Source organism: Seriola dumerili, unplaced genomic scaffold (assembly GCF_002260705.1).
Source record: "Seriola dumerili isolate Sdu_G_001 unplaced genomic scaffold, Sdu_1.0 BDQW01000191.1, whole genome shotgun sequence".
NCBI lineage: Eukaryota > Metazoa > Chordata > Actinopteri > Carangiformes > Carangidae > Seriola > Seriola dumerili.
In genome coordinates, this window is record NW_019174446.1 from 8,343,938 (window position 1) to 8,357,524 (window position 13,587).

The following is a 13,587-nucleotide window of genomic DNA, read 5'->3' on the forward strand; positions in this document are numbered from 1 at the left end:
TAGATAGATAGATAGGAAATAATTCTGAGCACATCTCAGGATTTGCCCCCAAGAAGTGTGTGAAGTTCATGTGAAGAGGTGCAAAGTTCTTTCAAACTAGATCCTATTACATACTTTTGGGGAGTCACTGGTCATTGCAACACTGTAGAGACTCATTACTCCAGGTGGAGTTGAAACCAAAGGATTATCTGTTTTAAGTGGGTTATTATGTAAAGATAAAAAATACTTATATAAAAATACTTATTTATTTATTTGTATTTGTTTTATTTGTTCAGTCTGACGTGCTGCAATTAGTCTCTCTGCTCAGTGTGAAAATATTCTTTACTAATTAATTTAAAATCAATTAGTTCCCCATGTGATTAGCATCAGTGCGGAGGAATGATAGGAATGCGCTTAATTAGGCCTAATGCATTTAAACTGATACATACGTTTGCATATTCATGACACTGATTGGCCTAATTGATTGATTGGGAGTGCGGATTAATCTCTCAAAGATTTTCCTGTTGAGTTGTTCCTTCTGCTTTGTTTTTTTTTTGTCGTCATCCCGAGGAAGAAAAATGCATATTAAAGTTACAGTCTGGTCATTTTTAGAGTGGGAAACTTCTGACGTCAGAGTCACCGCCGTTTAAAACAACCTGCCGCTGCTGCTGACGTCTTTTATACTACTTTTTTATAAGGCAAAAATATGTATCTGACAACAAAGTGATTATTTTAGTCAAAGAACGCGCGTGTCGTCTTCATTCATGTATTTATTTATGTCTAATAGAGAAGAAAAAAAGGAGAGGAAAATAATTTCTTCATTTATTTTTTTATTTTTTTTCTCTCGTTGAAAGGCGTTTGAGTGGGGGGCATTTTACACAAATTAAACATGCTACTCTGCTTCGCCCTATAAGCATCCTAGGAGCCTGTGCTTACCAATCAATTGGTACAGTCAAACAGAGCCGCAGCCTGCGTTAGAGTGGAGACCTTCAGTCTCGCTTTATTTCTGGATATTGGGGGACCTCTCTACCATGTCATATCCACAATTTGGATATCCCTACTCGTCTGCTCCACAAGTAAGTTGATGTGACTGCCTTTGTTGAGTTAATGGCTTGTTTTGGTTTTGATATTGCAGCGATTGATTATCTCATCGATTTAAGCTTGATGCTTTTACGCACTTTGGCCAAGAATCAGGGAGAGGCGCGCACACTGAGCTTTCGGGTATCGGAAAGGTTTTGCGTTACAGCCAGTGATACCTGTGTTCCTGCAGCGATAGAGAGGGGAAAAAATGCAAGAAGAGCGAAACCAGAAACCAGCGAGACCCCCTCGACCTCCCGTTCACTGATTCCTGCGAGATAATAGCCACTCGGTAATGTCAACCATATGTTTATTTGCGCTGGAACACACATGCCAACTTGTTCTGCACACGCTGTGTGTGTTTTGCGCCATAACCCAGCTGCTGTTTGGTTTTTGGCTCTGAGCCATAAAAAATCATTTGGGCTTTACTTTGGGTATCTAGGCTACTGGGCGATGTTGGGAAAACATGTTGTTTCTGTTTGTAGCGCATGTGTTTCGTTTAGATGAAAGCTAACAGACGGCTCGTTCCGGACACGTTTTACGCGCATATTATCACAAGAATATGACGCATCATTCATCATCAAACATCAGTCTTTACAGATCATTTGATGCTGCATTTTAGTTTTTAAAGATTGACATTCTGAGAAAAAAAAGAAGCTGCGAATAAGAAGCGAAATCGTTTGTTTGTACAAAACTTACTGAGCTCATGTGTCATTTTGCGCTTGGACAAGTCAAAGTGTATCAGAGACGGAGAGAATGTTGACTTTATTTCCCTGAGACGATTTTCCTTCACATTAAAAAAAAAAAAAGTTATGGACTAACTTCGAAACCAAAGTGCTTAAGCTTAAAATCTGATTTTATTTCAATGCAACAACAACTTTTTTTTTTCTAAAGATATTTCTCTCTCGGTCCCCACCTAGTTTCTCATGACAACCAACTCTCTGACCACTTGCTGTGAGTCCACCGGCAGATCCATAGCCGACTCCGGAGTAGCGGCGTCCGGGCAGACCCCAGTCTACTGTCCCGTGTACGAGAGCCGGCTGCTGGCCACGGCGAGGCATGAGCTCAGCTCAGCCGCCGCGCTGGGCGTGTACGGGAGCCCTTACACCGGCGGTCAAAGCTATGGGAATTACGTTACATATGGCACGGACGCCTCGGCTTTCTACTCGCTGGTAAGTCCTTCATCTGATCCCCCTTGGCATTGATTAATGGAGCCGCAGGGTGCAGAGACTTGAGCCAGGCACACCTCTCCTCTTTTACACCGCAAAACACCAGCATTACTATAGGTGGTTTATCTCCATATCACCCTCCAAGACAACTCTCCTTTAATAAATGAAAAATACTCCCCAGTATTACAGGATATAGGCTCACTTGCTTCAGGTGTATATTTGTCTTGATACAAGTCATTTTTGTGAAACAAGGCAGAAGAAATGTTAAATAATTACACTGTTATTAAAACAAAGTGCGTTGCAATGAAATCAAGCTGCATTTTACAAGAAGAGAGACTTTGAAGACTAAGTTTTTGTTACATTTTCAAAATTCTATCAAAAATGAATTCTCAAACGTTTTTATAACAGACAGGAGGCAGGATTACATGGGCCTATAAGTGCAAGGATCCTGTTTTCTTTCACTTGTCTTTGTGTTGAAATTCTTAAACAGCTGACATTGATATGAAAATGTGAAGATAAGGGCAATAAGTATATAGCTTTTACTATCTGAAATGGGTGATTTGTCCAATAACAATTAAAGCAGTTTAGACTTTGCTGGAAACCATGATACGAATGTGTTTGTCCAGAGCCCTGCACTGAGCAAGCTTATTGTTTTCCTTTAGTTTCATTCTTCTTGGATTTTGAAAGTCTTTTAAAAGTTTTGTCATTTCTGAATATCACACATGGACACATTATCATTAGTGTAGTTTCCCATGTTTCATCCAGCACAAGATCATTTCTTTAATACTTTGGTTTATTGTTCAATCAGAAATCAGTCATCAATGGCCCCAATGAATCACACTACCAAGCAACTTCAACATACAACCAGCACAGATCTGTTCCACTGATCATTTCTTCACGATAAGTCACAATTGACGACCTATCTGTGTCACTCTTTAAAAACACTTGTCTTCATGTGTGATTGCAGGGGACATTTGATACTAAAGATGCCACAGCTTCTGCGCATGCGGGAATAACCCAGGCAGCAGCCTACTACCCTTATGATCCTACCCTGGGACAGTATCAGTATGACAGGTATGTTGTTTCTATGACAGTGTGACTTCTGTGTAAGAGGCTCGATCATCAGTGCAAACATCATAAACTTAGCGTGAACTGTAAACGCTAGGTGTGCTTCGTTATGATGTGGTACAGGATGGAAAAGTGATGCATCCAGTTAGAAATGTCGTTATCCTGAGCCGTGTAGTTTACACAGGTTTGCAAGCTTCTATCAAATAATTTTTTTTTTGTGTGTGTGTGTGTGTGTGTGTGTGTGTGTGTGTGTGTGTGTGTGTGTGTGTGTGTGTGTGACAAAAAGAAGATGTCAGTATAATTCAGGCTAAAGGTAACTCTCAAGTACCGTAGATGAGTGTAGGGTGAGTTTTCCAGCATTAAATCAATCATCCCTGAGAGGTCAACGCCATTCTCATCACGTCTGGCAGCACCGGGGTGATCACCTCCAGCTCGTGACATATTTCTTCCCTGATGGTGTGAATTGCTTCACGAGACCCCCTGCCCCTTTCAGCTAAACACGAGGCCTCTTCAGCGTTGAAGAGCGCGCCTGCCACGTGGAAAGGTCGTCCCAATAATCAGATGACATCCAAATTAAGTCTGCGATACGGTGAAAGTGTAGGGCATGGATGATAACAATAACTGATGATGTTAATTAAATTATACTCTTTGAGTAGAACCAAGCAGCTTTCGAGAAGCCAGCAACAGCAGAGCGGTATGGGAAAAGCACAGAAAGCATCCCTGCTTTTAAAGTGTCGTGTTGATTAGCCTCAGCTAACTGAAAGTTCACATCACCAGGAAACGAAGAGCATTTTTACCAATCAGTTTAAATTCTGTATAAAGGTCTCAGCAGGCGTTCTAAGAAGTGCATATACAGTAAAAGGCCTAAGTCTGAAGCAGAACACAATCAGTAGCATTCAGATAAACAAGCAGGCCTGCAGCAGCGCTGCTCCGTCTGTGCCCGTCTTTTTACCTGAGGGCTCATCATTACACTCAATAAAGCAATTTTACAGTCTATTTTATCTGCGAGGGAACAACACGGGGGTAAGGAAAGGTACAACGCTCCCCTCCTTTTGATTCCCATAGCAGTGCTTGACCTGCACTAAGCTATACGGAGCAATAAAGGCCTCATAAAAGCCTCCCCTGAGAGGACTTTTACAGCTCACTGCTGACTGAAAATCAACACTGTGCATTTTAAATGTAGGTCTATGGGTAATGTTTGCGCGAGAGGAGAGGGCAGGGAAGGAGTCGTGCTGCGCTAGGAATGGTGTTTAACAGATAATATACACAAAAGGCTGGAAAATAAAACATGGAGTCTAAATACACTTGGCATTTTTATTTTACTAGGTAGAATAATTTGCACAAGTACATTGATTGCAAAGACCAGTGTTGGATTGTTGGAAGGGATGCATGGAAGTTATGTGCAGCAAAGTCACTCCTGTCTTCCACCCAGTCAGTCTTGCACAGTACTGTATCCTGAACATGGTCCTAGCAGGTCCAGTGTTTATACAGTATATATTGTACGGTGTGTTTAAAGAGGGTTGGTTTTCTCTTCCAAATTTACTTTGAATTTTCAGATCTTGAAAGTTATACCAGCAGATTGGTTTATGTATGGGACTTTTGGACCCGTAAAAGCATGATATGCATCATCTCAAGAGGATCCAGACAAGCAGATGACTCTGTTGTTGTTTTCAGGCAAAAAAAAAAAAAAAAAAAAAAACCCNAAAAAAACCTGCCATGCTACAAGCACCACGTGTCATATTTACCCTCTCATTCCCTCTCATTGCTTCTGTTCGTCAGATATGGTTCCATGGATGGGGGAACGAGGCGGAAGAACGCCACGCGTGAGACCACCAGCACGCTGAAGGCCTGGCTGCAGGAGCACAGGAAGAACCCGTACCCGACGAAAGGCGAGAAGATCATGCTGGCCATCATCACCAAGATGACCCTGACGCAGGTCTCCACCTGGTTCGCCAACGCCAGGAGGAGGCTCAAGAAGGAGAACAAGATGACATGGCCGCCCAGAAACAAGGGCTCAGAGGAGAAGAGATATGACGAGGATGACGATGGGTCTCAGGAGGAGCAGATAAAGAGCGAAAACAATGAGGATGGTCAGTGTCAAAATGTCTTGTTGATTTGCAGAAATAAAGTAAAAGGGCGTATTTAGTCTCAAGAGCATGTATTTACAACATCTTCTCTTTAAAAATACAGTATTATGTTGCCACAATGATTTCTTTAATTTTCAACTATAGAGTTTCTTTAATTCTCGACTATAGAGGCACCATGATGATGATGATGATTGCAATGATAACGATAATTAAAAAAATATAAACAACTGAGGGGAAAATAAACATGATCATACTCCTAAGTTCTACGGCAGCCATACATCTACAACTGTATTTTATTAATGTTAATAGCCATGGCACACTATAGACTGGGATGTTGTAACCATGATGCCAGTTATTTATTCATTTATTTACATTTTTTAATTTCTTCCCAAATTGTAAATTAGAATAACAGTTGAAATGTGTCACATTACTTGACTTTTTTACAGTTCCTGTTTAGGTCTTCTGTCTGGACAGACTGTCAGTGTAGTGTTTGATTCTCTGAAACTCCATCAGCTTTTTTATTTTTTTAATAATTATTACAAGAATATTAGTGTGTGTGTGTGTGTGTGTGTGTGTGTGTGTGTATGTGTGTGTGTCTGTGTGTGTGTGTGTGTGTGTGATCAGCCTGGAAATGTGAACCAGTGCATGGTGATGACAATTAGAAAGAAATGACACTGAGGCCTTAGAATTTGTTTGATTGATGATTTTGTTTTTATGATGTGTGCTGTGTTAAAACCACTTTATAGACTTAAAAGGATCACATTTTAATTCTACCCACACGCAAAATCAAAACTGCTCCACATAACCATGCCACAAGACTCTGGTCAACATGACAAACGTGTTAACTGTGGAGCAGCCTCCAGTGAACAGGCCTCAGTCAGTCTCACACAGGGACAAACCACTTCCAGTCACTTCAGGCACCTCTGCAGCGATCACGTTGACTTTTACCAACTTCTTCAGCTGATATGATGTATGATCATCTCAGTCAATAAAATTAAGTGCAGCAAAATGATAGATATTATAGAATTGACTCATGATAAAAACGTATAATTGTTTTGAATCATCAATCTGTAAGGCTGTAACTATCAGGCTGTAACACAGTTTTAATTTTTAATTAAAAGCTTTAATTTTACATGTAGGACTATGGTTGCAAATTCAGACTTTGACTCCACAGTGTCTGTCCTGGATGCCTTTATCAGATCTGATGCCACATTTCTCACTGACATGTCTGCTGTCTCCTCTCCTCTCTCTTTTTTTTTCCAGAGACCAGAAGTCGGCCTGATAAGGACCTCCAGCTGAGCGACCTGGACGATTTCGACACACTGGAGTCCGAGAGCTCGGAGTGTGAGCTGAAGCACCGATACCACATGAACACACACATGTCGACGACACCCGACTGCCCCGAGCACCTCATCAAGGACTCGTCTCTGAAAATCTCCATCCCGGTTTCTCTGGGAGGGGAGCAGGACTTGAGCAAAAGTTGTCTCAAAACGAACCCAGAGGACTTCCAGCCGGACAGCAGGCAGCAGGCGAAGGCGTGTTATAATCAGCAGCAGCAGCAGCAACAACAACAGCAAGGCCACCAGATATTAGACGGCAAACCCCGCATCTGGTCTTTGGCCCAGACTGCGACATCCCTGAACCAGACTGAGTATCCATCCTGTATGCTGAGGTGCCAGCCGCCGCCCTCCTCCCTCACCCCGTCCCCCGCCGCTACCTCACCCGTGACCGGCCTGGACAACAGGCAGGACTCGCCGGTCACTACCCTGAGAAACTGGGTGGACGGGGTTTTCCACGACCCCTTGTTCAGGCACAGCACTTTGAGCCAGGCTCTGACCAACACCACCGTCTCTTGGACCGCGAACACCAAAGGCGCCATTCTGGAGGCTGAGAGGAGCGCGGCGGTCTTGCAGCAGCACCAAGACTCTTCCAAAGACAGTGCCATGAGCTTCCCCAAAACTATCAACAAACTTTTCTGCTCCTAACGAAACCAAAAGACGCTTTTATTGCAAAGACACAGAGAGAGAGAGAGACTTTTTGTGACTGACTGGGAGTCGGATGGAGAGAGCCTGTTAACGTCTCCATGTTCCCCCTTCATTATGTTTTATTCCTTTTTTTTTAAAGCAGTGGTAGCTACAGTATATCCTGTTACATTGGCGTCACACAAGTGAAATCTCCGGATCCGTTTGGCTTATTTGATTCAACGCACGCACAAAACTTATCGAAATGTATTTAAAAAAAAAAAAGTTTACATATTGGGGGGAAAAAAAGAAATAGGCCTAAAGGTTTACATGATTTTTATTTTTCTTTACTATGCGCATGCAAATGTAATTGAATATTATTTAGGTCTCAGCAGCTGAGTATCACTATTAAAATGATAATTAAAAAAAAAAAAGTCTCACAAATGCACAGCTCTCCTTAGGAAGTGGATGAGAGCGTTTCAACTTTGTTCACTGAAAATAAAAGCAGTCAGTTTCTGAAGAGAAGCTTGTGATGTTGCTGTCCATGGTGCTGGAATACAGGCCTCGCCAGGCTGTCTGTTTCTTTTCTTTGCGTCCCGTCCTTTATGACTGGGACGGATGAGGCCTGCAACACGGCTGAGCAGAGAGGAGCTTTTAAAACGCAATCTGCTGTTAAATAAAGCAGTTTTATCATTCCAGTTCATTTTTAACTCCTTTAAACAGGCGCAATCTAACATCTCCAAACCTCTTTTTTTTCCCCAGAAAACATTCACTCTCATTTAGTGACAGCGAGAAAATGAGGCAGCTCAACCCTCAAGACAGAGCAATATCAGTATCTAAGATCTGCCTCATTAATTCCCTCTAAACAGGCTGTAATTGGGATGTTCGTAGTCATATTTCATGTCAGCCTATTGATTTCCCCCCTCACCACCACCACCACCCCTCTGCTCTCTGATAATATTATCGAAACATCTCAACACCACGTCCATGATGCAGCTGTCAGGAAGGGTAAGTTATTCGCCATACGTCCATTAATGGGTTCAAAACCGGAGAGAGCCGGACAAATAATTTGAAGTGAGGACTTTTCGTTTTGACACTAACCCCTCAATTTCCTATGGCTGGAGAGGCGGAGGGCCCTGCAGAGGAAAAAAAAAAGAAAAGAAAAGAAAGAAAAAAAAACAGCCTGGATGCTGAGTTCCTCCTCTGAAAAGTGAAAGGGCTTTACAGGGGAGAGGCACTCACGTCGTCTAAAAGTGAAAAGGGCAAAGGAACTCGAATTAGTTGTTGTAGATAAAAGGGCAAAACGAAAGGAGTCAAGGGTACTTGACAGTAATGGCGAAAGTGGAGCTCTCGGGGGACTTTGGCTGTCCTGTGAGGGAGGTAGGGGTTGGGTATGTGTGGTGGTGGTGGTAGTGAGGGGGGGGGGGGGCTTCAGGGATGAATTTTAATGGGAAAAGCAACAAAACGATTTGAGACCCCCCCCCCCCACCCCCCATCCCTCCCATCTCTCTCTCTGGAAGAAAGTGCTATGGTGGACAAAAGGGATTTTCTATATGTCGGAGTCAGGATGTATGTTTTTTTTATTTGTTCTCTTGCCCGCAGCATTTCTAAAGTTGACATGACGCCACGGTAAAGTGGAGGAAAGACACAAGTGTCAGGGAACAGATATCTGACAGCGGTGTGAAGGGTTAATATGTGCTTCTGGTTCACATTTTTACTCCGTGTGGGACCTGTTTATTAGCCTACATACAAAATCGTGTATTTCTTTTTTTTTTGTTTTTTTTTTTGTCTCCTGATACTGTAAAGGAAAATTAGGCCAGAGTTTAAGTCCCCACAGATAGAGACAACAAAGCCTCGGCATTTAATTAATTTAGCAAGAAGACAGATTTTATTAGACCTCTGAACCAAGTGGCTTTTTATTTGAGAGAAAGAGTAAGACAGAGAGGAGAGGGAGAGAGAGGGAGAGAGAGAGAGAGAAGGGGAGAGGAGAGAGGGAGTTAGACCGGCTATAACTAAATCATTCAGCCGTGGCAAATACGAACACACAGAGGGAGCGAGATGGTAAATTAACAGGAGCTTTTTACATAGAGACCAAATAAAACTGTAATCAGCGACGCGTTACTTTTCATTAAGCGGGTTTGACAGCAGCATATTCAGGCACTCCGACACACACGGAGCGAGGTCCGGGCTGAAATAAACTGCTCTCAAAGCGAGAGTCATAAGATAATTCCTTAAGCTCCATTAACAACTCTTAGCCGCAGGAAATGGGCTCCCCCTGAAAACATCTCCAAATCTAAAAGCTTTATCGACCTGGCAAACCTCAGCTGATGGCTTCTCTCTCTCTTTTTTTTTTCACCCCCCCTCCCGCCCCCCCTCCTACTACTCCTCTCCCTCTCTTTGTCACTCTCACCCCCTCCCTTTTCCTTTTTTTTTCAACTTAAGGGACAGAAACGTCCAACTGAGGTAATAGACTTTGACACAACACATTAAATGGGAAATGAGAAAAGGGAGAAGAAAGGGCACTCTTAAACGCCTTTTAAACGTTACCAATTAGAGGTTTAAAACTTGAATAAGATGTAGGCCTTTGGCATATGCTTGACTGATGGGACATTCAACTGAATACCTTCCCCACTTGGTAAAAGCAGCAGAGTACGCCATCCTCCTGTGAGGCAGCCGAGTCCAGGGATTAATACAAAGCTTTATCTCGCGTTCTCCACCAGTCTTGTGCAACATGATTGTCTCCAGATAAGTTTTTTTTTCTCTCACAATGCTATAAATGATATCCTTAAAGTTAGTTCTTTAAACAAGCATCCTGTCACTCACACACACACACACACAAACACACACACACCTGCTGTGTTTATGGAGGTAGAAGGCCCAAAGAAAAGCAGACTGAAGCACAGAACAATCAGCAGCATGGAGCTTCCTCCAGAGAGAGAGAGAGAGAGAGAGAGAGAGAGAGAGAGAGTCTGGGTCAGGTTAATACCACTGTGACCCTGAGCCATAAATATATTTACACATCATTACACATCAACATACACACACACACACACACACACATACCAGGCTTAATTGAATATTTAATCTATTCATTGACTAACATTAATATGGTGAGAATAGCAGTAATGTGAAGCTTAAATGAAAATATGAAGCATGAGTACACACACACCAGCAACAACACACACACACTGTTGTGGCCCCTTTCAGGAATCAATGCAATGGCCTTTTATTCCAATTAAAATGAAGCACATTATTATTAGAAAAATCTGTATTCACAGCTACAATAAACAAAACAGCCTGTAGGTGTGTGATCATATCATTTCAAAAACATATTCCTTTTTCCGAAGATTGAATTAAACCTAAATGTCAGCTGACATGAAGGCTTGGCACGGCTGATCTTAGCAAATGAAATATATTGGTAATATACAGAATAAAACGGCAAGTAGAAACAGCAAAGGAGTTTGTAGAGTCGAGAAAAGTAGAGAAGACCAAAGTAGAGCAGAGCGTACACAAAAAAGTCCAAATTTGGATTTTGTGGATCCACTAGCTCCCAGTGTTGTGGTGAGTGACACATCTAAATCTGGGAGTTGTTTTTTTCTTATTAGGATGAGATGTAGAATATCAACCTCTCTACTTTAAGATCTAAAGTGCCTCCACTTACTCTTCCTTCACTGCTTGGAGAGATGGCCTGTGTGTGTGTGTGTGTGTGTGTGTGTGTGTGTGTACGTGTGATCATGTGTGTGTATTTGTGGCTGTGCTCAGAGCCCTGCTGCCAAAAGGACATGTCCAGGATGTGCCTTTAGGCCCCAGTGGCTGGCCTCTATCAGCCCCTTGCTGCCATCACCTCCCTGCAGTCATTCCACAGGTCAAGAGGTTTCAGCCTGAGGGGCATCGCTTTTCACCATTTCAGTTCGTCTCCGTATGACTGACTGAACTTGAGTGCATTTCCCGAAGTCATAATCCCTGATGATACAGATAGAAAAAATGCTATCCATATATAAAATACAGTTTTTAATTTTCATAGATAAAAATGCAACAAAATGTTCGGAAGAGTACGCATAAAGATGTCCAATTAGATTTTGTTCATTCTATATGGTCTCAGCTAACATTATATAAGAATATAAGATAAATCACCATTATACATGTATAGAGTGATTCCCAATATTAGAGTTTGGCTTATTTGGTTGCCCATACTTTGCTTGTGAATGACTGCAGTCCCCAAAAAACATCCAAGATTGTGTTCTCACACCCACTTAAGGAAAGAGGAAAGGTCAAGAGGGTCTAATCACGGGTCATCACAACACACTTCAACTCCGTCTGACAACTTAGACTCCGTTAAGCTCACCATCCAGATAACTGAGATTCTATAAGCAGGCATCTAAGTCGTTCCCTTTCTGTTTATTATTATGCTTTTTATTTATAGCCTGGTGTAATAGCAAGTTGACGAGATATAACATCACCATAGTAACACACTCATTTCTACAACTGAGGATATTCCAGCAGCTTGATTCAGTTCAGTGGAGGAAACAAGGAGCCAATATTGCTTGGTTAAACACGTTGTTAAATGCTTGTTTCTTTGTGTGTAGCTACTGTCGCATTAGGGGATTTGATGAACACGCATACTTGATATTTCCATTGGGCATCTTGGGTAAAACACCCAGTAACTGGCAATCAGCATTCAAAAACATATTCATATGTGCTTTGGCAATGAGGGGTTTCCATAAGGTTGAAGCAGTGATGCTGAATCAAAGCTTCTTGCCCTGAGAGGTACTTGTGGATCAGATGTAAATCTACTAAACCAATGCCACAACATCTTGTAATCATAATGCAGTCAGTGTGATTTCACTGTAAGCAGCAGCATCTGTGAAATTTAACAAAGATACATCATTATGTAAGCCAGCTGTACTTATAAGGTGTAGGTATACAAACCAAAAGGAAAAAAAAAGAAGAAAAAAAAAAGAAAATGAGTTGAACAGTGTTTTTTTTCATCTACAGTACCGCTAAAGCCATGTAGAAGTAATTGCTAAAGGTCAAAAGAGACTGTGTTTTGCCAACACATTTGTGTTTATCATTCAGGACAGATCAATACAATATTGTTGTTTTAAAGAACAAAAGCCAGGGGAGACTTAACACTGACCTTTGCTTCCCTTTTCCATTGTGTTCAGGAGGTCCAACAAAACATACAAATGAGGCCCTCAGGTTTCTCTGGAAACAAAAGGTTTCATAAAGTGCTGTGTGGGTGTTTATCTGTGAAAAGTATTGGATACTTTTTTTTTTAAAACAATAAATCTCCTATAAAAAATCACAAAAAGAAATCCTTGCTGGGCTGTTGTTGTTCTCGACTCTGCAAAGGAAAGTTTAGAGCGCTCCAGATGGAAATCTCAACCTGAACCCAAATTTTAAACATCAACAAATTAGAAAGTCAATGGAGCACCTTATTTTCAGCCTGATGTTGTGTTTATGGAGCACTGTAGACTTGTGTAGCAAAAAGTGCTCTGTGCAAGCATAGCTGTCTCCCAGAAATGACATTCAGATACTACTAACTTGCAACAGCTTGAAAGCAATATTAGTCGATGGCTGGATTATTTTCAGAGACCGTTTTTTCTGGTTTGAATGAATGAAGTGCTATATTCATTAACAGCAGCAGAGTCACCAGGCGGTGGTTGTGGTGGATGCTGGGTGTACGAAGTGCACGAGTACTGCACCAGAGACCGGGATTTGCATCATCAGTCTCGTCTGTGGTTAAGTTTGGGTAAGAAAAGCACTTTGGTTAAGATTAGGGAAAAAGTGGTTTTGGTCAAATGTAACTGTAAACTGTGTCTGCAGTCACGACCAGTGGATATTGCACAACAAGGTCAGATATTTTGGCTGGAAAAGAAAAAAACATTGTACTGACAGAATCAATGTATTTGCAACTTGCCATTGTCTCTGAGGTTGTCCTTGCCCACATTGGCAGGTAATTGGTTGGCATGGGAGAGTCGTCAACTAATGCCGTGCACCTGGGCCTTACCAGAGTATAAAAGCTGGCCCATGTGCTCACTTGTCCTCTCCCTTCCATCTAATGATATCCATTTGTTTTGCTTTTGCACATACAACACCACCACAGCAAATGTACCACTCATACATGCATCGATTTCATGACTAAACTTGTTGATTTCCACACTTCATTGCTTATCTGTCTTGTGTTTTAGTTCCAGTCTTAATCCAGTCACAATTATGTTCCCTACAAAATGCATTTACTGTTAG

General features: G+C 41.8%; 1 protein-coding gene across 1 annotated transcript; it reads left to right on the plus strand.

The window, feature by feature from the left end:
• The first annotated feature begins 1,010 nt into the window (after window positions 1-1,010).
• LOC111227837 (iroquois-class homeodomain protein irx-4-A-like) lies at window positions 1,011-7,365 on the plus strand. Its single transcript, XM_022753562.1, has 5 exons — window positions 1,011-1,055; window positions 1,977-2,228; window positions 3,193-3,299; window positions 5,073-5,383; window positions 6,644-7,365. The coding sequence occupies exons 1-5, from the start codon at window positions 1,011-1,013 to the stop codon at window positions 7,363-7,365; spliced, it is 1,437 nt and encodes a 478-aa protein (XP_022609283.1).
• Window positions 7,366-13,587: the final 6,222 nt, after the last annotated feature.

What these genes read in the sequence shown, in the direction of transcription:
- LOC111227837 (XM_022753562.1), top strand. Translation starts at nt 1,011, where the DNA reads ATGTCATATCCACAATTTGGATATCCCTACTCGTCTGCTCCACAA. An exon ending in CCTCGGCTTTCTACTCGCTG is followed by an intron (nt 2,229 to 3,192) that starts GTAAGTCCTTCA and finishes GTGTGATTGCAG; the next exon opens with GGGACATTTGATACTAAAGA. An exon ending in GGACAGTATCAGTATGACAG is followed by an intron (nt 3,300 to 5,072) that starts GTATGTTGTTTC and finishes TCTGTTCGTCAG; the next exon opens with ATATGGTTCCATGGATGGGG.